We start from the raw sequence: 26,484 nt of genomic DNA, 5'->3' as shown, positions 1-26,484 counted from the left end.
TATTACGTATTACTTCATGTTTAAATTTCAATTGTCAATAATTTACAAGAAATGTGTACATGATTTAATTATAATATGTTACTGTGATGGTACTTTGGGAGTCTGTAGTATGATGCCTCAAAAACCCTGTCGTATGTAGTGATTATTACCTAGCTATAATTCTAATTTCATGTAATTAATGTACAGGATTTTTAAAGAGTCATTCAGGTCTATGTAGTAGAAATGTATTCAAAACAAAACTGTTAAAATTAGATTAACGTTGATGTTGATGTAAATTAACCTATTAAATATAATTGTTTATCGTTATTGATAAAACACATCGTAAAAATCATAGTCTAAAAATATTTAGTTTGGAAATGGGTTATACTTTCATACCTTTATTATTAGACTTATTTTGTTTTCTATTGTATTTGAATATTATTAAATTTATGTTTATACTTTTTTTATAAAAGCTATTTTAATTTGTCAATAAAATATAAAATTATAGTAAAGTAACATAAATACATTTTTATAACACTAGTAATAGTACTGAATACTGATTTTAAAATAAACAAAATGAGGTTCATGGGGTTGGAAAATACTCAATAAACATATATTTTAAAAACATTTACAATATGGCAAAGTTATTATTTATCAATAAATATTATTTAGTATTGCACGCAATAGTTGAATCTATATTTTTAAATTATAAAAATGTATGTACGGATTTTATTCATAAACTCCAAAAATATTGTCATTTACTTTAATTTAAACATTGAAAAATTCTAGTACATTTCTTAGACTATTGATTTGAATCATTATTGATTCTGTTTCCAAAGAAAATATACCGCGCAGTGATCAATTTTTAACGGTCAATGAATATTTCCTACTATGAAATCATCTAATTTGACAATATAATAATTTTATAAATTATACATGGCACCAGCTGTAAATGATTAGTATTCAATTAATTAGATTTTTATCTGTAAAAATTTTTCTAAACACGACTTATTGTTTAAAATTTGAATACAACACGGTTCATTAATCATGAATTCATGCTGTTCATGAAGACGAATTAATACGGCAAGTTATAAATAATTATAATAACTTATTTTATAATATAATTATTATATATTATAGTGTATAATATAATGCATTGTCCCACTGGTATACCAGGGGGTTTAAATAGATGGATGGAATATGGGAAATTTCCAAGGAGTAAATCGCAGTTTCGTTTTGATTATTTGTATTTCTTAATTTATATTTTATATATTCCAGTTGGTTATGATTGAATAGGTAAGTAATAATATATGTCTTATATTATTATATTGTATTAGTTTTTTCAATAAAAATAAATAAAATAATAAAAACTAAGTTTATACATTTGTTGTATTATTAAAATTACAGTCTATTTTTTATTTAATGTTTAATATTAATATGTAGGTAAATACTAAATCAACTTACATATTTTTAAAAAAATATTGGGCTCTTGAACTGAGATCAATCCTAATGGAAGTGGAAAATTCTGCATTTATATAATTATAGAAATTATATGAAATGAAATACAAGCATAACATGTTGACAGATTCATCGATTGGAGAAATTAATTAGGAATGCAAGGTTTAAATTTAAAACAATAAGTATAATCATTGATTATAATTTATAAGTATTATAATAAATATTTATTATCGATGATATCTATAGACTATAGTATATTTAATGAAAATTAAACTCCCATTTAAATCTTAACAATATTTACTTGTGATGAAATAAAATTGTTTTAAGTATAACTGAGTTAATATTGTCATATCAGTTTTTGAAAGACATTTAAATTCTTAATGTTCATTCAGTCTTATATTTTTATGTACTTAGTCACTAGGTACTTAGTACTTACCTACGTATTATCATTTTTTTATTTTAATTGTGTTTACTATTAATTTTGACTATTATTAGGTAGGTACCTATAGTATAAATGTTGCTTACAAGAAAAAAGATAAAATATTAAATTAAAAAGCCTGTATGGTTAAAAAAAAAGATAATATATTCAATATGATAATTTTACATTAGTTTGAGGATATATTTATTGTGGGTATCGAAAAGGATATTGAAGGAGTTCAAAGAGACAAAAGGTGGTCACGAATTCACGATGTGTTGATCGATTGGGGCAAATGAAGAGTAAGTGGCTAATGTCACAGACCATTGGATCATTATGGACTGTGCAGAGAGAAGAATCATTCAGTGACAATTTTAAGGAATGAGAAATAAGTAGTGTGGTGCCAAATCAGAGACAGGAAAACGATGTTACGCTTTTCCTAAATCCTAGAAATATTGAGGTGTGAAACCAGAGTAATATGGAGTGGTTGAAGATATTTTATGTATTGGATGATCAAGTAGGGAAGAAGTGATCCCCAATGTTTGAGCCAACATATTATTTTATTAGTAAAATTAAATAATTGGACCATTTTTAATTTTATATGATACAAGACATAATTAAATAGCAAAATATTTTTCATTCAGTTGGCTCAAAATGGATAATCATTTCCTAACAAAGTATTTTATACAGTTAAAAATTGACTTGAAGTGTTGTATTGAAAATTTAAATAATAAAAACGACTTTTAATAGTTCAAACTTTCTAAAAATTATAGAAAGAAAGCACGGAAAAAGTTTTTTAGAGTTGGTGATATTATTATTTTTGGTAGTTCTAATTAGGTAGGTACCTATCTACTCGGGTAATTAATAATAATTATTCAGTATTCTAGAACTAAAATATTATGGTTTCTTTTTTTTTTATTAATCATAATCAGCACATTTAATATAGACTGGCAACACTGTAGGTTTTCTTTTCAATTATCAATATTATGTCTTATCAACCATGTGAATATGGTTATCGTAAATTTGTTCATTATGATCATAGACCTATGAAGTATGAATAAGTAAAAGCAGTAAAAGGTCTGTGGTTACTGGTTAAGATGTTTAAGTGTTGTGTAATTTGTTTCAGCTAATAATTGTGCTTTCATTTTTGTGTCAAATCATTGTAAACTTAGCTTATGATTGTTTACTTGTACAATTATTATCTCTGAGGCGTCGTGTACTGTTTTGTGAAGTTGAATTACTTATTACAATTTACACAGTACAAGTTATAAATTAACTATATTTTATTATAATTTTACAATTTTGAAAGTGTGAAGTGTAATGCTAATTCTTAGATATTTACTTTAATGTTTTGCTCTTAAGTATTGATCAGTTAGTAATTTTTTAATTGTTTTTAATTTTTTTAAATTACCTATTGCAACAATGGGTAAATTAAAGAACACTAAAACAGATCCCCATAAAAATTTTTCTAAAGCGTTAATGAAAATGAAGTTTATGAATCCAAATATAGACTCAAAGGAAGAAGCTGTAACAATAAAATGTGAACATAGACCTAAGAAAAAGGACGTTTCTAAAATTAATAATTGGGAACCATTTTATGATCTTCTTCCTATGTCCAGACTATCATTTAATGGAATGAATACTGATGTAGAGAATTTGATGAAAAAACTTGGTGTACTCCAGCGTGACCCTCATGAACATGGTAAAATGGACGTTGACATAACAGTTGAAGAAATGATCATAAGAAAAAATAAAATGAAACAGAGGAAAAAGTAAAATAAAATAATTTTTTTTTTTGTATACATTTTATAAATTTGAATTACTGATTATAAGTTAATATCTTATATAATACTCACTGTATTTTTTTAAAATTATAATTGTATTTCTACTTTTAAACTTGTTTTATTCCTTAAAACATAAAAAAGTTAACTGATATTTAATTTTGTACCCAAACTCTAATGGATACATATTAAATATGCAAATGTTAAATATTATGTTTCATAATTGATATTTGAACATTTGTTTCCTACTTATAAATTAAGATCATAGTTAAAATACTGTCTTTAGATAGTATTAAAAGTGAATTTTATTTATAATTGTGCTAAATTTCACAATTTTTTATGAATATATTTGTGTAGTATTTAATAATATTTAGATTTTAACTTAAAAAAGTAATAATCTGTATGCCAATCAATATTCAACTAGGTACCTACTCTTAATAGAATATGGTAACTTGGTAACGTACATTATATTTGGTATTGCCTACATTAAAATATGAAAGTTAATATTTTATTATTATATTCTAAATATGAGTAATCTTTTTCTCCTATTTTAATAAAATATATTTATGTACAATTTATAATTTATTTATGACATACTCAGTAATTTGTTTATGGGCGGTCGTTGGGAAAGGGGGATATAATACTCAATAATTACTTTTTTTTTTTATTTAGTCTCCATTCTCCAGATAAAAGTTTAATTTACTTTAAAACTTCATAACTAATATATCAAAAATAATATTTATTTGTATTTTATTAATGGTAATACACAGTTATGATTGATTTAATTTAAACTTTATAGCATTTTGGGTACTAACAGATATTGCATTGAAAAATTCAGTTTAAAAAGGAAATATGCAGTACTTAAAAAATATTTATTTGAGAGAACGTCATACTCAAACGTATAGTTACTTTTTTTAATAAAATATTTCTTAAACATAAAATGTGCTCTAAAATACTTATTTTTTGGTAAGGTAAAATTATACATTAGTTGATACAAAAAGTGGCAACATGTGAATTAGTCCAAGTATATGATACAGTAAAACATTTGACATGTAACAGTTAAGATTGTTGTATTAATACCTAACTATTAAGGCGGAAAAAATATTAGTGCTGATTAAAACATATTAAAAAAAATTAGTATTGCGTAGAATAAAAGCTCAAAGTATTATCATAAATGTACATATAATTATCATGGTATTATTAAAAAAAAAAAGTAAGATTATTTTACAAAACAATTAAACAATGTTTTAAATCCAAACTAATGCTAGTAATAATAATAATAATAATAATAACAAAAAAACTATAAGGTTATATCCAATGAAAATAAATTGATAGATTTTTATGAAAATTCACATTAGTCTGTCAATGAAGTATATACATTTTCATTGAAAATATTATTGAATAATTTAACTTGTCGACTACAAAAATACCTATTCTTAGTTTAAAAAATACTAATTCTAATTTTTGTAAATCTATTCTCTGTACTCTGTAAGTACTTGCTTACGTATATTTATAAAAATATATTTCTTATTAATTAAAATTCAATTTTAATACACACATAAATATATACTACTTTAAAAAGAGCAATTGGCTACCTTTAAATTGATAAAATTGTTGAATATATTATTATATTATTAATTATTTTGTATTACCTGTATCATATAATATTGTTATTAACTTATAAGTCAACATCGATATAAGTATCACTAATGTTATAAATAGATTCGTGATATAGGTACTTCAAGGTTTAATACTAATCTAAAAATTTTGAAAAAATCACTGGGCATTGAAATAGTAATACACATAATTGTGAAATGATTCAAGTCTACGGTTAATTATTTTTTTAATCACAACAAAATAAATAATTTTTTTTTTTATTTTTAATAAGAAATATACAATCTGTACCCTTGGGCACAATAAGAATATGTGATATAATATTTTTTTTTTTGACATGAAAACGTAAGGGAAGAAGCCATCCAGTGAAGGCACTCCCTATTTGTTTATTAATAATTTTTTATTATTTATTTTTTATTTTTTATTTTTTATTTTTCTTTTTATTTTTATTCATTTAGTAAATAAATAATTAAATAGTTTTAAGATAATCTCATCTCATATATTTTTGTCGTGAAGACGTAAAAACAAACTATGACTGTCAAATCGATAAGTACATCAAGAAATGTATTATAACTTCATGGTTATGTCTCAATTTAGGTATTATAATTTTGACCTCATAATTGCATCATTTTTATGACAGGTATCAAAAAACTGGAGTACAGGCAGTACAATAATAAAGTCTAGACAGAAACCTTAGTAAATAACATCTATACATTTCTTGCACACCTCTGTAAAATCCATGAAAATATGGATAAAATGATATATTTTTATACAGAGTGTTTAATGTTTATAGCTTAAGGAAAATTCTAATAAAAATACCCAATATATTAGATTTTGAATGTAGCCATGAATGTATTAATTTTAGTATTTTACAATAGTATGTTTTTTTTTTTTTTTTAGTATACATTTATGCGATTACGAGTAGAAAACATAACTTTCATCTTTAACTTTAAGGGTGTTTTTTGAGAGAAGTTGAGATCTTGGTGGTACTTTTGGGAAGTAAAAATGAAAAATATCCAGTGCTTTTAAAAATAATCGAGAAAATTAAAAAAGATAAAAAAAAAAAAATTGAGGAAAAGCTAGAAATTGATTTTCTTATTATGTTGCAGGTAAATTTAAAATGAATAACTTACCACAAACGATATTTTTTATAAGATTAAACAAAATAAATTAGTTGTATTAAAAAAAAAAAAAAAAAAAAATGAGAGATAAGCTCATTCAATGATGGAATTTCATGACACGGATATTTAAATTTAAGTTTTTTCTTTAGTATTATACTTTCTTCATATACGATTTAAATTTTTCAAAATATATTTATCATTGAGACTTCAAAAATCCATTTTTATTAAAGTTATCAATGAAATACTAAAAATATTTACTCAATTTAAGCTATTAATAGGTATTAAATTAGGTATTTATTAGATACATATTCAACATTTTTGAATTTTTTAGTGTTTTTTTTAAAATGTTGAAACATATTTAGATTCATAGTTGAAAAGACCATCATGAATTCCACGTAAACTTTTCTTTTATCAATTACAAAATATTAAATTTATACTTATAAGCATGATTTTTATTTATATGCATTTAACACATACTGTATAAAAGAGCGGTTAACAATTTATTGCTTTTTTTAGTTATATTGCGAAAACTTTTAAGGTTTCTTTCACAATATTTTGTACAGCTTACCTTTTACCCCTATGTGTGTTTAAATAGCTACACTATTATTATAATTACTTTTAATTTTAAAATAGATATTAACCACCAGCGACTAAGGTTATTTACAATTTATTGAAGATTTTTAGTCATAAATATAATATAGGTACTATTTAAAAAAAATTTTTTTTTATCATAATAGACAGTACTTCAGTCTTCAATTGGCAATAGATATGCATTGGTGCAACCAGAGTTCGTGATAGATATAAAAACCTTTTTTTTATTATTATATTTTATATTATTTAAAGCAAATATTATCAGATTTTCAAAAAAATTATATTTTTCGGTTTTTAAGACGATTTTATTACATGATAATTAGTTGTCTTACATTCTTCACCAATCTCCGATATCGCTTTCTAGTTCCAGTTTTCATAGCCTTCTCTTGTGACATTTAAAAAATCTGTTTTAATGCAGTCCTCCCAATGTAACCTTGACCTACCTTAAGGTCTTTTGTTTCTTGGATTTTCTTGGAGCACTCTTTATATCATTGAATCTTGTTTCCTGTTTGTTTCATTCTAACTTACTCCTTTTAATCTCGTTCACAAATCACAATATTTAATCTTTTGAACAGATTCACTAATTATTGGTAGTGCCTTTTTCTCCAATTATTATCAATAATTAATAGATACAAAAATGTTGTACTATACCTTTATTGTATATTGAGGAAAAGGAATACCTATTATGTTTTCAGCTATAACATAATATGTATTAATACTGTTTATTTAATGATGTATAGAACAGATCATAGAGTAATTTCATTGTTTGTGGCACAATAATCATAATAATATTAATTGTTGTATTATTTACCTTGGTAATATTTTAAATTTTAACTAAAAAACTAATGGTTATTAACCCTCTATTTTAGACTTTGATTTTTAAAAAGTAAAGCAATGAATGTATTAGCTTTTTTTTTTAATCTGACATCATTATAAAAATGATTCGCTTTAGGAATGACTAGGTATTTTTGATATTTTTAATTTAGATAAAAAATTGTTTTCTACGCAAATATTAAACTAAGTAATAATAAACTAAAATAGTAAAATGGATACTACTCAGCTATACATGAAGTATCAAGTGGATATATAGTGTTAAATTTGAATCATGTGATATACCATTGTATATGAAAAATGACTCTGAACGGTAATGGTCCATCAATCTATATCATCAAGAATTAAAGTCAATTGTTTTAATTAATAGTAAGCTGATATTATTTTTCCGAAAATATCGCATTTATTTTATTTTTAAGTAATATTTAATTATTATAATACATTTTTATTCTATCTTATATCAATTTAAATAATTCAAAATGTAATAATATCTTTCTGTAAATACTGTACAACAATAAAAATAGATTTATAGTATTTATAAATAAATTATACTTTAAAATAAATCAAAAATGTTATTTGATAGGTATAGTAAAATTTATAATAATATAAAATACATAAAAGTTTAAGTTTACATGGATAATGTTTTTAAATTATAACAAAATAATTAACATAATATCTCATTTAATTGTTAAATAAATAATTTCATCCAAATGGGAAATTAAAATTTCTATAAAAAATTATTGTCTTTATATATTTTTTACATTTTATTATTCGGTATGAATTATTTATGAAGAATCTTATATACAATTTTTAAAACTTAAATACAACAAGAAAAGTTTTTATACATTTTTAACTAAAAAATAATTTATTAATTTTTGCGAATTTCATGAATTTTGTCTAAATTCTAACTTAAAACGCTTATAAAAAATATTTTGACTATTGATTTTTGAAATTTTTTAATTAAGAAATTAGCAACTTACGAGGAGCGTTGTATTCCATTTTCAAGCATTTCTATTCTGTAAATAATTTTTAATCAACATTAATCTACACAAAAAAAAACTAATTAAAAAAAAAAAAACATACTTTATTGTAAAACATCCAATACATTTATTGCTCAACTCAGAATCTAAAATAGGTATTTAATATAGACATATACAGAATCATAGATTGTACACGTGCATAATTATTCTGAACTATTGCTATTAATGGTTGTAAAATGCATACTTATGTTTGATCAAAATATGGTGAACTTATACGTAATAAGTTCTTATGTAAACCATGTATACAATTAAAATGAAGGCCTATGAACTTATTATGTAACAATAACGATAGCAGGATAACACAATCCTTTCTGACATTTATGCGTAACTGTAACGATTACCTTGAAAAAGATATTAAATTACTTTGATGCTTTTGCTATAAGCTATGCCCCTGCTGTAGGTTTTCGCCACACATGATACCATACCTAGATTACATATTTGACTGCTAAATCGAATAAACCTCACATGCAATCTATCTGTAAACAGCACATCATTTAGTTCATACACTGTTTAATTTTCATCGTAAAGACATATCATTAGTCTTCGGTTAATATTGTACACGGAATAATTTAAACGTATATTCTACAGGTATAAGTCAATTACATTATATATTTTAGGTACCTAGGTATATAACAGTAGCTACTGTTCTTTTTAATATAAGTGAACGAGTTTATACAAAAATGAGTTGCATCTACGGTAAAGATAGAATCAATGATCAACAAAATAAGTAAGTGTGTTATTTGTTCAATGTCTCATTCAAAATTAATTTGTTTGTGATATTTTTTGTCACAGCAAAAGATGTAAACAGAACGTTAACGCATCAAACGGCTATGCAGATTATCTACAACTCGACAAACTATTAAATTCTCAGACTATGTTAAGTAAGCAAAACGGTAGGGTTTCTCATGACGAGCATCTCTTCATAGTTACTCATCAAGGTAATCAAAGCTTAAAATAACCATAACCATTAATTGTTTATTATTTCTTGTACCTACTATATTTTTTCAATATAAACATTACTAAGCAAAACACTATGAAATTTTAAAATATAGTTAGTGATTATTTTGTTGTTACTTAAAAAATAAAAATATAATTATTAAAATTAAAAGTTAATTGATTATTATTGATATCTAAATTTTATTTTCGTTTAAAATTTAAAAACGGTTAGTAATTTTGTGATTTTACTCATTTATTATAATCATTTTTTGAACTAAGTTTCTGCATATGAGTTCACATAGTCGTATATGGCAATTTAATTAACAGTAAATAATAATTATTTATTTTTAAATATTAACGTTTTTGAAAATGCTATCTTAACGTTACTATTTACCCGTTACATATTGTATATACCTATATAAACTTTTATTTCACTAATTTAAACTTAAAATACGAATGTACTATAAAATTAGTAATGAGTTATAATTAATAGACTACTCGTTTTTGTACATGAAAAAATCATAAAAATATATTCCACTAATGAAATTAGTAATGCATATTGCCATTAAAAAATTATTATAAATATATTTATTTTTCGAAGATGATAATTAAATCAATTACTTTTTATGAATCATTTTTTATTACGTGATAATTTCACTATTTTCAGCTTACGAATTGTGGTTCAAGCAGATTTTATTCGAAATGGATATTGTTTGTAAATTATTATCTGGTAATCTTTGGGTATGTATAACTTACTTTGCTTAGTTATATCCTTAATGGCTTAATGGCATTATTATATTTTTTCCATTGTCAATCATAAAACAAGTATATAAATTGTTAATTAAATTAATTAAATATTTTTTTAGAATAACGAGCAGGAAATGTTCAACATTTTAAAGCGTTTAGGTAGGATTTCATCTATTATCAAGGTAAGCTTGTATAAATATCGGTAAAATATTTAACTACATATTATCCAGATTAGGTATTCATAATTTATATGCATAGATTAAGAAATTACCAGACATCTGTATTCTACTATCATATATTTAAACATAAAAATATGAAAAATAAATAAAATTTGATTATTTCAAAAATATAAAATTAATTTTGTTTTGAAAAAAAAAGGTATACATACAAAAGTTATCAATTAAAACGAATAATGAAATAATATGTATACTTATATAATAGTTAAATGGATAATAATTTTATCATTATATTACATACAATTTGGTTAAAAGAGTTAAGCTATTGTATATTTAAAAAGCTGTTTGTTTATTTTGTATATTTCAAATTGAATTAGATTGGCTGGCTTCTTGCGTTAATGAGAATTTTGACAGAACATACATTTTAAAGTAATATAATGGTAATTCTAGTAAATGTTCAATGTAGTTATGCATACTAGCATATGTCTAAGCTTATGGATATTGTTGGTGATATGTAAATATTTAAATATCTTTCATTTTATTAAATATATTTAATAATAAGAATTTAATATTTAATAATGAATACATACATAATATTATGTTACAATACGGATCATTTTATAAAATACACTTATAAGGTTTTCTATATTTAAACAGTTCAAATGTCAACATTTTATAGTAATTAGTTATATAATTATATACAATATACATAGATACACGTGTTAATGCGACTTAAAATGTGTTCAATATTTTTATTTGATTAAGTTACTACTGGAGCAATTTGGAGTTTTGGAAACCATGACTCCTTACGATTTTGCTGAATTTCGTGATTATCTAAAATCAGCATCAGGGTTCCAGAGTCTTCAATTTCGAATGATTGAATATAAATTAGGATTAAGAAAGGTAAAAACTATATTTTATACACTTTTAAGAAATATCTAATGAATCGAATGGATTATCGCACATAAATATAAATTATAAATAATAGGTACAATGTTATTTTTATGATAAAATATTATGTTTTAAAATACTATACGTTTTATTAGTATTTCTATTTTTTTTTTTTTTTTTTTTTAATAAGATATATTTTTCCAAAGGTATGATTAGAAAATAAACTAATTTGTTTGAAAATCACAAAATATCTTTATTTTCTAAAGTATATATATTATATAGCCATATAGGTACTAACTCATTAGTCTATATTTCATATCCTTCTTAGATGTAATAACTAGAAAACAAAATAGGTACGTCAGCTATCGGGGAAGCTGTCTTCGCTTAATTATTATTTTACATTTACATGAAATTTAATAATATGTGTTAATGGACCATAATTTTACTTACGACATAATGATGTTTTGTTTGTTTATTTTTACCGTCTATAGTTTACTGTACAACAAAAACATTTTATTGCCCAATTTTCTAAGGGGGTTATCAAAACATATTCACATTATAAAAAAACAAAATGTTATTTAACTTAAACTATTATGTAATTAAAAATTTTAGGTATTGAAGTTAAAAATTAAATGTCCTTTTAACTTCAAAACAATTGTCACATTTTCGAGATTTTGAAATAAATTAATGTGGCTTAATACCTTATATTAGGTACATTTTCATTTTTACTTCTTTTAAAAATACTTAATAAAAATTCTTGTATAAAGTTTTGAAATATTTTGATTTGGAAAAGAATTTTCATTAGTATAATGTGAAAAAGGTAATAAATTCAAAAATTTTGTATGTCTATAAATAGCTCAAAGGAGATCTTTCTATTTGAAATTATATTATACTTAAAAAATGAATAATAAAATAATATATATTTGGTGTAAACGTAAATTATCTAAAGTGAAATTATTTTTTTAGTTAGCTTTTGTTGTCAAAATAATAAAATTGATTTTGTTAAAAATATTTATTTATCAATTAGTTTTATTTAGTTTTTTCTTAATTATTAAAAATATTTTACCCCCAAACTACCAACCAGATCCAATTTTCTGTCTAAAATTATATTTAAATTCAAGATTCATATTTATTGTACTCTTAATTACTGGCTACTGATATATTGGTACTAGTTTATTTTTATTTTATGTATTAATAGTTGAGAAATATTTTGTTAAAGTATCAAATGTTTTTTTTTTCAATCTATTCGATCTAATTTTTTCAAGTTAAACAGCTGATTTGCTTAAATTAATGTTCATTTAAATACTAATATATCTATAACCTTAATTTGTAATATCTTAAAATAACATTTTTTTAATTATCTATAATATATTTTTTTCATGAAAATGTTAAAGGAAAACCGTGTCAATTGTTGTAAATCGTATACTGATTGCTTTAATGGTAAGAAATATGATGAACTCGAACGGGTTTCAACTGAACCTAGCTTATTCTCTTTGGTTTGTCATTGGCTCGAATCTATCCCTATGTTAAAAGATAATATTGTATGGGATCAGTATCGAAAAGCTGCGGACCACTGGTTAGAAAGATCTACTGAGGTATGTTCTAATAATAATACAAAAATATAAATTAAATATATTGAATTGGTTAGTTATTTGAACTACAAAAATTATTTTTCTATATTATTCCACTTAAGTTATCATTAATGGATCCTTCTAATTTTTTTTATTTTTATTGAAAAATTAGTAGGAGGCATAATTAAAAAAAAAAAATTAATAATATATACGATTACAAAATTAATGTTTACAATTATTTTATAATAAATGAATAGTAATAAAATAAAAATATAAAATTTAACACTATGTAGAATATTTATATTAATAATAATTTTAATTACATTAATTTTATAGTAAGAATTTATTTAGAACTGTTTATTGAAAGGATATTAGGGGACTAATATAAGTCTTCAATCTTTTTTTGTCTGGATTTAATTTTATAGTTATTTTCAGAGTGTTTTTAACTTTAAAAAAAATATGATTTACAATTTTTTTTTTTATTATTTTAAACAAACATGTATTTACAATCTGTAATATAAAAAAACATTAAGTAAATTTGATAATTTTTTTTTTTGTACAAGGTTTGGAGACTTGAGTAAAGGGGGCGACCATCGACACTACTTAAAAACAAATTTTTACAGTTGTATTCTTGTTGTTGAGAGAAAAAAATTATTTCGAGTTAATTCACAATCACAAATAGCATACGTTATTAGTAGAGATTACTTGACCCATTTTGTATTAACTTTTTTAAAATTCGATATTTCAATAAATGAGACACGCTATAATATTAATTGTTATTATACTGATATTATTATTAATTAGTTATCAATTATTTATTACCCAATAAAATGTTAAAAGTTATACATTTATTGTGATGTTGAAGTGACTGTATTTTATCTTAATGTTAGTTTTTTTATTGATTATTAGTTAAATAGTTTAGTTTTAGACATAATAAAGACTTATTTATTTATTGCGTGGATTAAAACATAACATGGTGTACATTGATTTCTTAAGCTTCTATATTTTCATCATAAAAATAATAAAAATAATTTGGTGTGTATAACAAAAAATAAATAAATATTGTTTAATATGTAAATATTGCGCGATTTAAGTTCACTTTTTTGAATGGTAAAAATTTAGTTTTTTAACTATAGGACTATAATATTATAGCCAAAAGTAGTTCTTTCCAGCGCGATATGATCTTTATACAAACCATTTATGTGGATGTGTGGCACTCTCTTGAGTACCTACATTTACCTATTAGAATTTAAAGTATTATAGATATATATAGCTATACATATATAGTAAAATATCATAAAGCTATACATAATAAGTGTAGTTTATTATTTTAAAGTGTTTGTATACGTTAACTTGGTTACTTAAATATTTAATTAATTTGTTAATTATTTATTTAATGTAGTCTGATATATCTTGCTTGGAGAAACGCCGTAAGCTTATGGATACTGTGTTTAAATGTGACCAGCACAAACGCTTAGTGGACCAGGGGAATCGAAAGTTTTCTCATATGGCGTTAAAAGGCGCCATAATAGTTTACGCGTATAGAGACGAAAAAGGGCATACATTGGCCAGTAAAATACTAGAATCATTGGTGGATATTGATGCGCTTCTATCAAAATGGAGATGTAAATATTTTATTAATTATAATAATGTTTAAAATTAAAATTTATAGAAATATGATAATTACTTATATGGATATATTATAATACAAACTATGTGATAACTAGAGCTAGGGATTTATAGGCGTTTGCATGTTTTTCAATAATCTTTAAAAACATACCTAGCAAAATAATATAGACATTTGTTTCAAAGAACTAGAAGTTTAAATAATCATTCTTAATTTATAAATTTTGCATGTTCGGCTCTTTTTTTTCCCTAAAAGTGCATATTTTGTTATACTTGTATTTTAAGTAAATATTTCAAATATTTCATATAAAAAAAAAATTAAAACAATGTGTGTTATATAGAGTAATATTTTATACGTACTATATAATATTTAGTATGAATTTTCTAGAAGTTGAAAAAAAATATATTAAAGTGATTAAATATAAATAATTGAATAATCTATCGATCGTGTGTTTTCCCAATTATTCGTGTGTTGTGAAAAGTGAAAACTATAAAATTGGTCGATAAGGAATATGCCAAATACGATCAGTTGATGCCAGTTCGTTAGTTCGTATTGTACGTGTTTTTGTCTTGCGTTAATATAGTTAGTATAAATGTATAATATAGAGTAGGTATAGTTTTTTTTTTGTGAAAATGAAATTAAATATGTTTTATTTAATAATAAATAAGTCATTTATTTTTATGAGCATATTTTAGAATTTTTTCATGTTTTTAAAACATGTATGATAATTTTTAAAGACATAAATGCATGTATATTTTAAGGTTTTTTAGAGCATGAAGTTTCTAGTCCTATTAATAAGGATTAAGTATCAATCATTATTATATGATATTATCATGTATAAACGGTTATATTTGGGAACTAATTTTTAAACATAATTTGAATTTTCACAGACATTATATTAATAATAATTAACATTTTTGAGTATAAAGTTTAATTTTAATTTAATAGGTACTCAAAACTATTAATTGTTATTATTTAAATAAAATAGTAATATTTGAATAATACTATATATTGATGATTTTTTAATATTTTATATTTTTATGTGATAAATAATAAATACAAATTGTATGTTTTATAATATATATATATATTTAATGAAAGTTAAATTTAATTTCAAATAATTTTATAGACAGTCATTTCGTTATGGTAAACAAGATGATTGGATCCTATAGTTCTGGCACGGGTGGTACTACTGGTTCGGAGTATTTAAGATCTACACTATGGTAAGTATTAGGTATCTACGATAAGTAATAAGTAATTAAATGTTTATTAATTTTAATTCCCAACGTCTATAAATAAATGGTGACAATGTATTTTCGATATAATTCTGTAAAGAAAATTTAAAAGAAACGTTAATCGTTATGTTACATTTTCGAGCCAATAGACTTAGAAACAAACAATTTTCATTTATAAATCGAAAAAAATTATTAAAAAGTGGAAAATTTCAAATGTCTATTTTAATAGTACATCATGAACTAGATTATTTAGAAAATACAAGAATAATTATGTGGTGAAAATTTAAAGTCTACAGTTATTATTATTTACAACAAAAAAATAAAATAAAGATTTCTTCTACACGGAATCTGATAAAAAATACATATCAAAATTAGTAAGTAGGTAATTCGTTTTTAAATCATAACCATCGTTGATACAATGATATGACATTAATTCTAAATGTCTAATTTTCAAAAATATACTTCACCAACTTATTTAATATCTATGATAACTCTAAGTAGCTGCCTACATGGTACCTAACTATATATTATTCAATAACTTATAGTTTATTAAATCTTTATTTAGATAATTATTCATAAATTAAATTAAGATATTTTAATATTTATAAATTTAAAATGTAAATATTTAATAATTTTAAAATAATTTTTTAAATTTTTTACACTAATACCGGATTGTATAAAAATTGTATTATTTTAATGAATTAATAAATTATTTAAACGTACCATTAGCTTATTATTGATGTATTAAATGTTTAGTTAAAATTTAATTTCAGTGATTCATATCGAATATTCATTGACTTGGTCAACCTACCAGCACTAATAGTTCCTGCTACACATGTCCCGCCATTAATAAAATCACAAGGTAAATCAATTAAAAATTAAACACTATTTTTTTGATTAAAAATATATTGATTTGTGAATTATAATTGTATTTTGGATTTAAAAACTATAATATAAAATTAGCTCGTTTCTTTAAGTCACTGCAATATCTAGCCAATAAGTTTGTTAATCTTTTAACATTTATAAGATACTTACTTAACATTGTTCAAAACATATAATTAATTGAAGCACTTGAACATATTAAATAAATGTTTATTTCAACAAGTATTAAAACAACTGTGTATTTTTTTAAATTTAATTTAAAGTTCAAAACAATGATAATAAACGGTGTTGCTGTTATCTTTCGAATGTGTCCCCTGAATATCATAAACTTATAGTTATTGGCTGGCCATCGCTTAGTTTTTAGTGATTATTGAATGTTGATAATCAGTAATTTGTACTAATATATACCATTGAATAGATAATAGTATTGTTCGATGGTGATTCATCGAATAGTTTAAATAAATTAATAAAAAACGAATACAGGAATAACTTAAATACTCTAAAGAAAATTAAAGAAAATTGCAATACGTTTGTGCATCTTTTAGAGATTACGATTCACGCTTGACGGTATTATTGATATAGGCTTATAGTCTTATAGATATTTAGGATGTCCTAATTTAAGATACCTCTTAACACTTAACGAATGTCATAACATCTAGTTCTAAATTATAAAAAAAAATCTTTTATAAATCTTGTTCTGTTTATTTATACTAGTTAAGTTTTATTATGCAGTATCATTATTGGTTATACACTTATAAACTTACAAGTTACAAACATCACTCAGCTGTAAGAATACAGAATAAATAAAATCCCATAAAAATAATTGAACCTGTGTAAACAATTCAAGAATTACATATTTGTGAATTGTAATCTTGCAATGGCATAGACTACCATCACAGATATAAAATGAAATCTTTCTGAATTCCGAAAGTACCTACACCCTACACTTTTATAATAGTATATTTATGTTAATCATTTCTGTAAAAATAATCAATATTTTTTTTACTTACTCTAACATCACGGCCATTGATTTATAAATAATTAATTCATGTAAATATTGTAAATTTAAAAAGTAGGTACATACTCATTCTAAAATTTAAAATCATAAATGAGTGTCTAAAAGCTCTTGAAATTTAAACAAATAATATGTACTCTTCATCTTGAGTTCTATGTTTTCTAACATTATTTGTCTAGTTGTTTATGTATTAAATAGCGTTTTATTCCACAATGTTTTTATAATTACCTATGATTTAAACTAAAAGTAGAAATAATAGGTAAGTTAATTGTTTTATAGATGGACTATCCATACATAATACAATAAACAAGACGAAGTTAAAAATATAATTTATTTAGACGTTGATACTTGATTATAAAAAATAATAAATATTTGATATTTATTAAAATTTTCAAGCTTTAAATGGATCAGAAAAACAAAATGAGAGTTTCAAACAATAAACTTATAATTACATTATAAATTTATATTATAGTAATTTAGATTTTGTAAATCATAATAGTACCAGCATGATACATATACCAAACAACGTGATCATAATCAATATTATATATTATAGACAGTTTATAATTATGTGTGATAATACTAATAATTAATATATACATAATACGTGGCTTTTGATGCATTGCATATCATAAATATGCATGTAATGTTATCCAACAATCTCAGTATCTTGTTTAGCATTATCCATATTTAGAGCATCTAAAACATATATGACAATGTACATTTAGCTAACTAATAATGTTAGGTTGCCTGTTTGTAATTATTTTATTTTATTTTTATAATACATAAATACATTATAACACGTACCTAGATACTTATGTATTTATGTACATTTGTATTTGATTAAGGGATTTTCATCGATAATATTTTAAGATACTAAAATACTAATAAATCAAAATTATCGTCAAGTTAATATCAAGGTGTATAATAGGAGTCAACAATTTACTGTACCATTTTTGTGCATTGAATTCCATGGCTGAGTTTTTGCTGAGCCAAATATGATAAAAAATAAATTGCATACGAACAGCACTATTGCACCACTGATAAACACGATTCGCCATTCCGCAACTGAAGTCTATTATTGTATAAATAATTTATTAATAAAATAATTCAACAATTTGATGTAAAAAACCAACATAAACATAAGTGACAAATCATTAATAGAATTGATTATCAAAGCAATCCGACTGCAATTCGAAAAATGAAAATAGAAAAAATGATATTCTTCTATATACAATAAGTAGGTACGTATATATATTGAGTAGGTTACACAGAAATATATGACTTGGCACAGAATTATGTGATTTACGTAATATTTGAGTCTATTTATATACCTGATCGTCAACAATGAGTCCGACGAACAGAGGGGCAATAATACCCCCGGAAGCTGCGGCTGTATTGGTGATTCCCATCAGGAGCCCAGCGTAGTTGGGTGACAGATCCATGTGATTTATGTTGAATCCAGCGTTCGATGAACACCCTATGGCTACGATGAACACGTAAATAATGATTGTCAAGTGAGTGTCTTCTATAAAACCTAGTACGATTAAGCCAATGGTACCACCCCACATGGATATTGTGTTCCAGAATTTTCTAGACATAGTGAGGGTGGTGATTTTGTGCTTATTCAGAAAGTCGGCTATGAAGGTGACCGGTATTTGGAGTACGAACATGGCGAGGTATGGTAACGACGACAGCATACCGTCATCCTTAATATCGAATTTGAGAACCGTATTTATGAATGTAGGCATTTCAGTCAACAACAGCCAAAATCCCCAGTTATGGCCAATGTGTGCTACGGTGGTGGCCCACACCGGCAACGACGTGAATATGGATTTCCACGGAGTATCTGATAACTGATCAAAGAGATGACTAATAAATTTGTCGTTTTATTATGATTTTGCATTTACAAATTAAATTATGTTTAACACTCAAATATAACATAAGTTTATAAAAGTCGTGACAGTTATGTGCAAGTATATAAAGTTTTACCGAGAAAGAGTTATGTTAAAAAACTACATAGAGAAAAATATATAATGATTTTTGAAAGTGAATCAGTAATAAGTCTAGAAATTACTTTTGAAACATACATTATATTTAGTTTTAATATTTTTATCTTTTAACTTGTTTATACTATAATAATAGTAATACTATATTGTCTAACATTTTTTAATTGGAAGTTAAAAATTTGAATTTATTTTAAATAACGATAGAAGTATATTTGCAGGTTAATATTACTTTAATGTGTATTTTTTATAAAATGGGTTATTTGAAAATTATATTTTTTTGTTAGTTAATGTTATTAAAATTTGCATTCAAGAATTATTTTTTGGTGTTTTGGATTTATAGAATGGTTTATTAATATTTATATTTTTAAAGGCTCAAGCTATCAGATTGGAAGGAAGGTTAACATTTTAGATCTAGTTTTAGATTTTTATCTCAACTAAACAGTCATCATCTTTTAATAAAATATATATTACATACCCCAAATAAAATTGTGTTTTTAGTTTAAAAATTAAAAAGTAAAATAAAATATCGTATAAATATAATATTCAGGGAGGTTTCCAATAAATGTTTTTCTAATAATATGTATCGGCGTTCGGTCATTCTTGTAAATAATACATACTTTGTATTATTGTGCAGTGTTAGACGTAATACCACTAAATAAATTTGAAACTTAAACTCATATTAATTTGAAACAGAAAACAATACGAAAAACCTTAATTCACGAGTGATAACCATATCATGTTGTCGTTAAATGATACTATTGTAATTTGCTTACTTTTATTATCTGATAACTACTTTTTTTTCTACTTTCGACGTATGAAGGTCATTAAGTATAAATTAAATCAATAAGCTGTCTGATTATTAATACCATATTAAAAATAAGTAAATGTTATTGCTAATTATTGAGAATTGTAGTTTAATAAATGTTTACAATGTTTATAAGTATCTTCAAATTAATTTATGGCATTGTAATATTATTCATTGTAATATTGTATCATATAAATTTAATTTAGATAATTTTAACACAGTAATGTAGGTATTATAATATATATAAACATATACCTACATAATGTATATTGTTACACAACTTATGAAATATTTCACAGATATCGAAAAGTTTTGTATGTGTGAATATTTTTCTAAAATAAATATACCTATTTAATATAACATACCTACGCTTATATGGGTGTTTGTGGTACCTATTGGTACCTTTTTATGGGAGTAACCAAATTGGTTCCCGTTTGGCCGAATTGGTTCCTGTTTGAAAAAGGTATTTTATTAGGTTGAGCCGAATTTGTTCCCGTTTGTGTACAGGTAATTTTTAATTTTTAATAATTGGTACAAAATATAAATTAGATAGTATAAAATATAAATATACCTACACGATTACACTCTATAGTCTATAGCAATTAGTAAATATTTTTTCAAAAAAAATTCACGGGCCAAGTTTTAAGTGTCAAAGGTTAGGTTAGGTTAGGTTAGGCAAAGATACATACAAAATCCATTTATTTAAATATGACTTAATAATTAATATATTATGAAATTACTTTTATTATAATTACTATTATTTATTTTTATTTTAATATTTTGTACCTACACCTATAAGTGATGACTATAGTTGATTCCAAACCAACAATTTAAAATTGTATATATTATATCATTATTTTTAAAACACACATTAACGCACATTTTTAACCAAGCCTACTTTTTAGTTGACAGTGTATTAACATTTATAATAGGTATCTAAAAAATATTTTTCATTAAAAAAAATCGTTTATATATCTTAATTATAATATAATATGTATCATGGAGTTTAATCTATTTTTCGAAAATGACAAAAAAGATAATTTTTGATTACTCGTTATAATATATTTTTTTTATTATTTATACACAAATAGGTAAATGTTTTAATTAAAATTCAGTACCTAATCTAAATCCCAGACTTAATATTGCATTACATTTTTATAATATGATAACGTTATCTGTGATTAAAAAATGTCATTGAAGAAATTATCATTCAATTTTAAAGCACCTAATCTAGTGTAGGCCTTTTAATCAATAATGTATACATTATAGATATTCTTTATACATTTGTACAATGGATTGTATTATTAATGAAATCTTTGAAGGATTAATGTACAAATATATATTAATATTGGAGAGATCAATTATATTTCTAAGTTATAACCATTGTTTAAAATGTAATTAACATGTCTTACTTCACAGGAAATTTGAAGTATTTATTATTTTTTAATTATTGAACATAAACTAAAAGTAAATGTATGGTTATTATATTAAAATAATGACTGATAACAACAAGATGTTTACAGGTTCATTTACAAATACGTAGGTAGATATTTATTTATATTTTTGATACGCTGGAAATTGAAAAAATTAAAATATTTAATTCATTCTTAATAGTACAGTTTTTATTGTATATCCTACATATATGGATGTTTTTTGAGATTTTTTCAAAATCTTAACACACTTATGTGCTTACATAAAAATCAGGAGTAGTTCAGGAGTAAAATTAGGAGTAGTTCATTGTAATGGATGTGTTAAATTATTAAATTTGAACTAAAAGTCATTGAAAAATAATTCACATCAAAATTTGAAACACGAGTGCCTATAAAAAAAGTGACGAGAAATGTTTTTTCGTTAATTTTTAATTACTGTAAAAAAGACATCTTGTTTCTCACAAACAAAAAATTTAACATACAAAAGTCGAATAAAAACTTAAAAAAAGTAGAAAATTTCAAAAGTTTTACACAGGTGCAGCTCAAAAACAAGCAAAACATTAAAAAAGTTATATGATGTATAGAAAACGCTATTATATAATTATTTGGTGAAATTATTAGTTTCTATGATTATTATTTTTATATCCTGTTTATCGGTTATTTTCTTTTGTTTTTCCGATCGTTTGAAAAGTATTACAGAAAATGTTCACTTTTGACCTCTGCAAGGTACAAACCAAATCTAATTTACAATCGAAAACCTCCCGCGAAGTAAAATATCGGGTTCTATGTGTAATCATCGTGTATTCGTGTCTATAGAAACATCAAGATTATTACGCGTGTTTTAATATTTCGCGTAGCGGAGGCATTCGCCGTCTATAATCTCAGAGGTTTTCGGCGAGTCAAGCCCCGTCGTTTTTCATCACAAACACGATTATTACAGCACGCAATATTGTAATATTATTATAAAATAATATAATATCATATAATATTTGATGGATCACCCGTATGTCGTGGTCGACGGTGTTTTCGAGCGATCCTTGGATGTAGTCCTTCTCGGCCTGACTGATGAACCGGTGCGCGGACAGCGACTCGGCGCCCAGCAGCAGCCAGACGACCGTCCACGCCAGCCCGATGGCTCCGCTCAGGTAGTAGACGGACGGCCAGCCGAGCGAGCTGCCGCACAGCTCACCGGAGACGGCCAGCGTGACCATGGTGCCCAGCTGTATGCCGCTGGCGATGAACCCGACCAGCTGGCCACGCTCGTGCGGCGGCGCCCACTTGGACATGATGCCGTGCACCATTGGGAACATGAACGCCGACGACAGGCCCTGCGCGAACCGGACGGCCACCAGGGCGGGGACGCCGTACGCGTACACCAGTTGCGGGCTGACGATGGCCAGCGCCGACGAGATGGCCGTGCTGCACGCCAGCAGCGCCTTGTTGTTGAACCGGCACCCGAGCACGGACGCCGGGAAGTTGGACAGTAGGTAGCCGACGAAAAACGTGCTCAACAACACGGACCGCGTCGAGTTGGTCCACCCGAATATCGGCACGTGGTCGGCCAGCTCCCGGAAGTAGTCCGTCGAGTTGATCACCGGATTCATGGCCACGATAGTGACGGACAGGTTCACCCGGACCAGGTACCCGCTCACCACGCACAGGAACAGCAACAGGCTCTGCAGGTGCCGGCACCCTATGCCCGGCGAGCCGGCTGCCGGACGCGGTAGGTGAAACACGATAACGATACTGTTATTATATTATTATCATCATCACCACCATCATAGCCGTTAGGTTAGGTCGAAACCATAAAATTATTGCATATTCTCCTCCCCCCCCCCGTCCCCCCCCACCACCCTCCCCACTTATTATGGACCCTAACCGAGCTTTGGTTCCTGCAGTGTCCGAACTTGTTGTGGGTTAGACATACTGTAGCACACGCGCGTTGTAACTATACACACGTTCACTGACTGATTTAGGGTAAATTATCGATCAAGACTGTTAGCCATCTCGCTGCATATTGCAATTCTATTTACTTTAATTTTGATGAAAACTTCCACATACGCGTCTAATATCGTTTGAATTTTTCACACATTCGACTACCCAATTTTCCTACGCTGGAATCTCAGTTTATTAGGTGGGTAGTTAAATTATTTATTTGTTTACTTATTATACTTACGACGTGAGTGGTGGATATTCCTATTTTTTTTTTTTATTGTCATAAAGTATTCGTGTAATATTTTATTCATTGATTTATTATTGAATTATTTGTTGAACATCTGTTAACATGTTTGTTTGATTTTTGCTATCATACATGTCATTAAACTATAAATAATAATAAAAATTGCTTGGAGTGCATTTACTATTTGTAACTGTCATATATTTATTTGTTTTGTGTAACACACTGCCGATAATATTTATTTTGACCTTAGAATGTAAGACAGTTGTCCTATATTTCAGAATTTAAAAAACATGACTCAAATCCGAAATCTCACTTTATATTGGGTAATTTAATCTTTAATTAATTTATTATACCTGTTACCTTTTTATTACAATGTCTATTGTTATTATTATTATTATTTTTTTTTATGATTATTAAATCATTTACACAACTAAGTATATCTTTTAATGCGTCTTACATTAATTTAACGATTTAATTGAAATATTATTGCTGTATGAATATTTAATAATGTAAGTACTCTAAATCAGTTAGGAGTTGTAATAAAGACTTAATCATTCATCGGTGTTGGGATTTTTAAAGAAATTTCCTCTCCCCTTCCACCACCACCAATCAAAACGATTAAAAGATTAATTCACTTGTCAAAAAAAAAAAAAAAAAAATTACTTAACTATTCTTAGCACAAAATATAAATAAATAGATAATACTATATACTAAATGAATTTTTTGTCGAACAGCACTATAGTTATTTAAAAATCTATTTAGGTTTTGAAAAATAATTTTTATATAAATTCTAGTCGAAATAAAACTAGTTTATAAGCTAAAAGTATTTAAAGTTGAGGTAGTTGTTTTAAAAAATATTAATAGATTTCGAAATAATGAGTGTGATTTGATAAAAGAATCACTTTATATATATATATATAATAGATGGAGTAAACTTAAAAAAAAACCCACTTCAATAACCGTGGCTTTTAATATATTTTCGATCTGAGTGCATTTTATGATTGTTTTGGAATTTATATTATAACTTTGAGTATGTATTTTAGTGAAAAGCAAATTCATTCAATAATTGAAAAATATAAACTAAATTTTGTGTTTTTTCAAACCAGTGTTAGATATATATTTAATTATTACGAAATACCTTGTTCTATAATAATTAGAGTAAAAACATGTTTATTTACTACAGAGTACCTTTATTTATTATACCTATTGTATTAGATGAATATTTTCATTCAATTAAATCAAAAATACAACCTTAAATTTCATAAGTTTTTTGAATAAATAAATTTTGATTAAAACATTTTATCGAGCTTTAGTCATTATATATATATATATATATATATTGTGTTTAAGACAACTTATAATAATTATATGTGTATTATAAATATTCCCCATGAACTAATATAAATTATAACTAATGATTTTTAAAACGAGAAATTTAATTTTTCGATATGATATTTATTAAGCTGCAATAATGTACCTACTGTAAGTAGCCTACATATAATTATAATAATGTGGTTTACTAACCTTTTTGAATAGAATTCATTTCTTGAGAATAAACCTGTTTTGTCTAGTTATTTCAAATCAAGATTCGTCAGTTTTATTGTTTTTAAAAATAAACCATAATTATTTAAAAAAAAAAAAATACGTATATATAATCTATTAAAATTAACTGTATAATTTTAAATTTGCATAATATTAAAAATTAAATTAAAATAATTCTGTAATTGATTTTTAGATGATAAATTAGCGTAATTTAATTATATAATTTTGGTTTTATACATCATTAGTTAAAATGTAGGTACTCCTCAATACACATGCGATAAATAAATAACATATTAAAGACTGAGTACTTTTATAATAACACAGTAGTTTAAATAACATAAAAAATTATAGCACTTAAAAATATAATAATAGTGGGGATTTGGTTAATAACAATTAATATTTAAAAAAAAACTATAACTTAATAATAAGAGGTTTGTATATAGACATATTATGTACCTACAAAATATTGTAGAAACACTTGAGCGTGAACAATGATTTAAATTTTAACATAATAAGCAATGTATTTATTACAAAAATTATCGTTAAATATATTTAGTGTATAAAAAAAATATTATGGTATTTTAAACATGTAATAACACTTAAATTCAC

At 24.7% G+C, this 26,484-nt stretch overlaps 2 protein-coding genes across 3 annotated transcripts; one reads left to right on the top strand and one right to left on the bottom strand.

The window, feature by feature from the left end:
* The first annotated feature begins 9,299 nt into the window (after window positions 1–9,299).
* Window positions 9,300–17,078, top strand: LOC112598151 (tryptophan 2,3-dioxygenase). Its single transcript, XM_025344525.1, has 9 exons — window positions 9,300–9,557; window positions 9,623–9,768; window positions 10,434–10,507; window positions 10,633–10,695; window positions 11,455–11,592; window positions 12,975–13,175; window positions 14,554–14,776; window positions 15,908–16,001; window positions 16,787–17,078. Exons 1-9 carry the CDS (start codon window positions 9,511–9,513, stop codon window positions 16,893–16,895), a joined length of 1,095 nt encoding a protein of 364 aa, XP_025200310.1. The 5' UTR covers window positions 9,300–9,510; the 3' UTR covers window positions 16,896–17,078.
* Window positions 17,079–18,328: 1,250 nt separating this feature from the next.
* Window positions 18,329–25,997, bottom strand: LOC112598210 (putative inorganic phosphate cotransporter). Of its 2 annotated transcripts, XR_003114881.1 has the most exons (6): window positions 25,858–25,997; window positions 23,156–23,865; window positions 19,245–19,766; window positions 18,862–18,985; window positions 18,718–18,794; window positions 18,329–18,609 (listed from the first exon to the last, which is right to left on the bottom strand). XR_003114881.1 is itself a non-coding variant. In XM_025344608.1 (5 exons), exons 1-5 carry the CDS (start codon window positions 25,874–25,876, stop codon window positions 18,560–18,562), a joined length of 1,425 nt encoding a protein of 474 aa, XP_025200393.1. In that variant the 5' UTR covers window positions 25,877–25,997; the 3' UTR covers window positions 18,334–18,559. The 2 variants fall into 2 exon arrangements, 1 of the variants encoding a protein (XP_025200393.1); XM_025344608.1 differs by lacking the exon at window positions 18,718–18,794 and having other exon boundaries at window positions 18,334–18,609.
* Window positions 25,998–26,484: the final 487 nt, after the last annotated feature.

The sequence above is a fragment of the Melanaphis sacchari genome, unplaced genomic scaffold, assembly GCF_002803265.2.
Source record: "Melanaphis sacchari strain LSU unplaced genomic scaffold, SCAv2.0 Contig45_pilon_pilon, whole genome shotgun sequence".
NCBI lineage: Eukaryota > Metazoa > Arthropoda > Insecta > Hemiptera > Aphididae > Melanaphis > Melanaphis sacchari.
Note: the sequence above shows the minus strand (reverse complement) of the source record. Positions and strands in the feature narration are given on the sequence as shown.

Bases quoted from the DNA above. Each gene is read 5' to 3' on its own strand.
- LOC112598151 (XM_025344525.1), top strand. From the start codon at position 9,511: ATGAGTTGCATCTACGGTAAAGATAGAATCAATGATCAACAAAATAA. The intron at 10,696-11,454 runs GTAAGCTTGTAT...TATTTGATTAAG, and splicing joins GGATTTCATCTATTATCAAG to TTACTACTGGAGCAATTTGG. The intron at 11,593-12,974 runs GTAAAAACTATA...AAAATGTTAAAG, and splicing joins ATAAATTAGGATTAAGAAAG to GAAAACCGTGTCAATTGTTG.
- LOC112598210 (XM_025344608.1), bottom strand. The intron at 19,767-23,155 runs GTGATCCATCAA...CTCTTTGATCAG, and splicing joins CCGTCGACCACGACATACGG to TTATCAGATACTCCGTGGAA. The intron at 18,986-19,244 runs GTATATAAATAG...ATACAATAATAG, and splicing joins GACTCATTGTTGACGATCAG to ACTTCAGTTGCGGAATGGCG.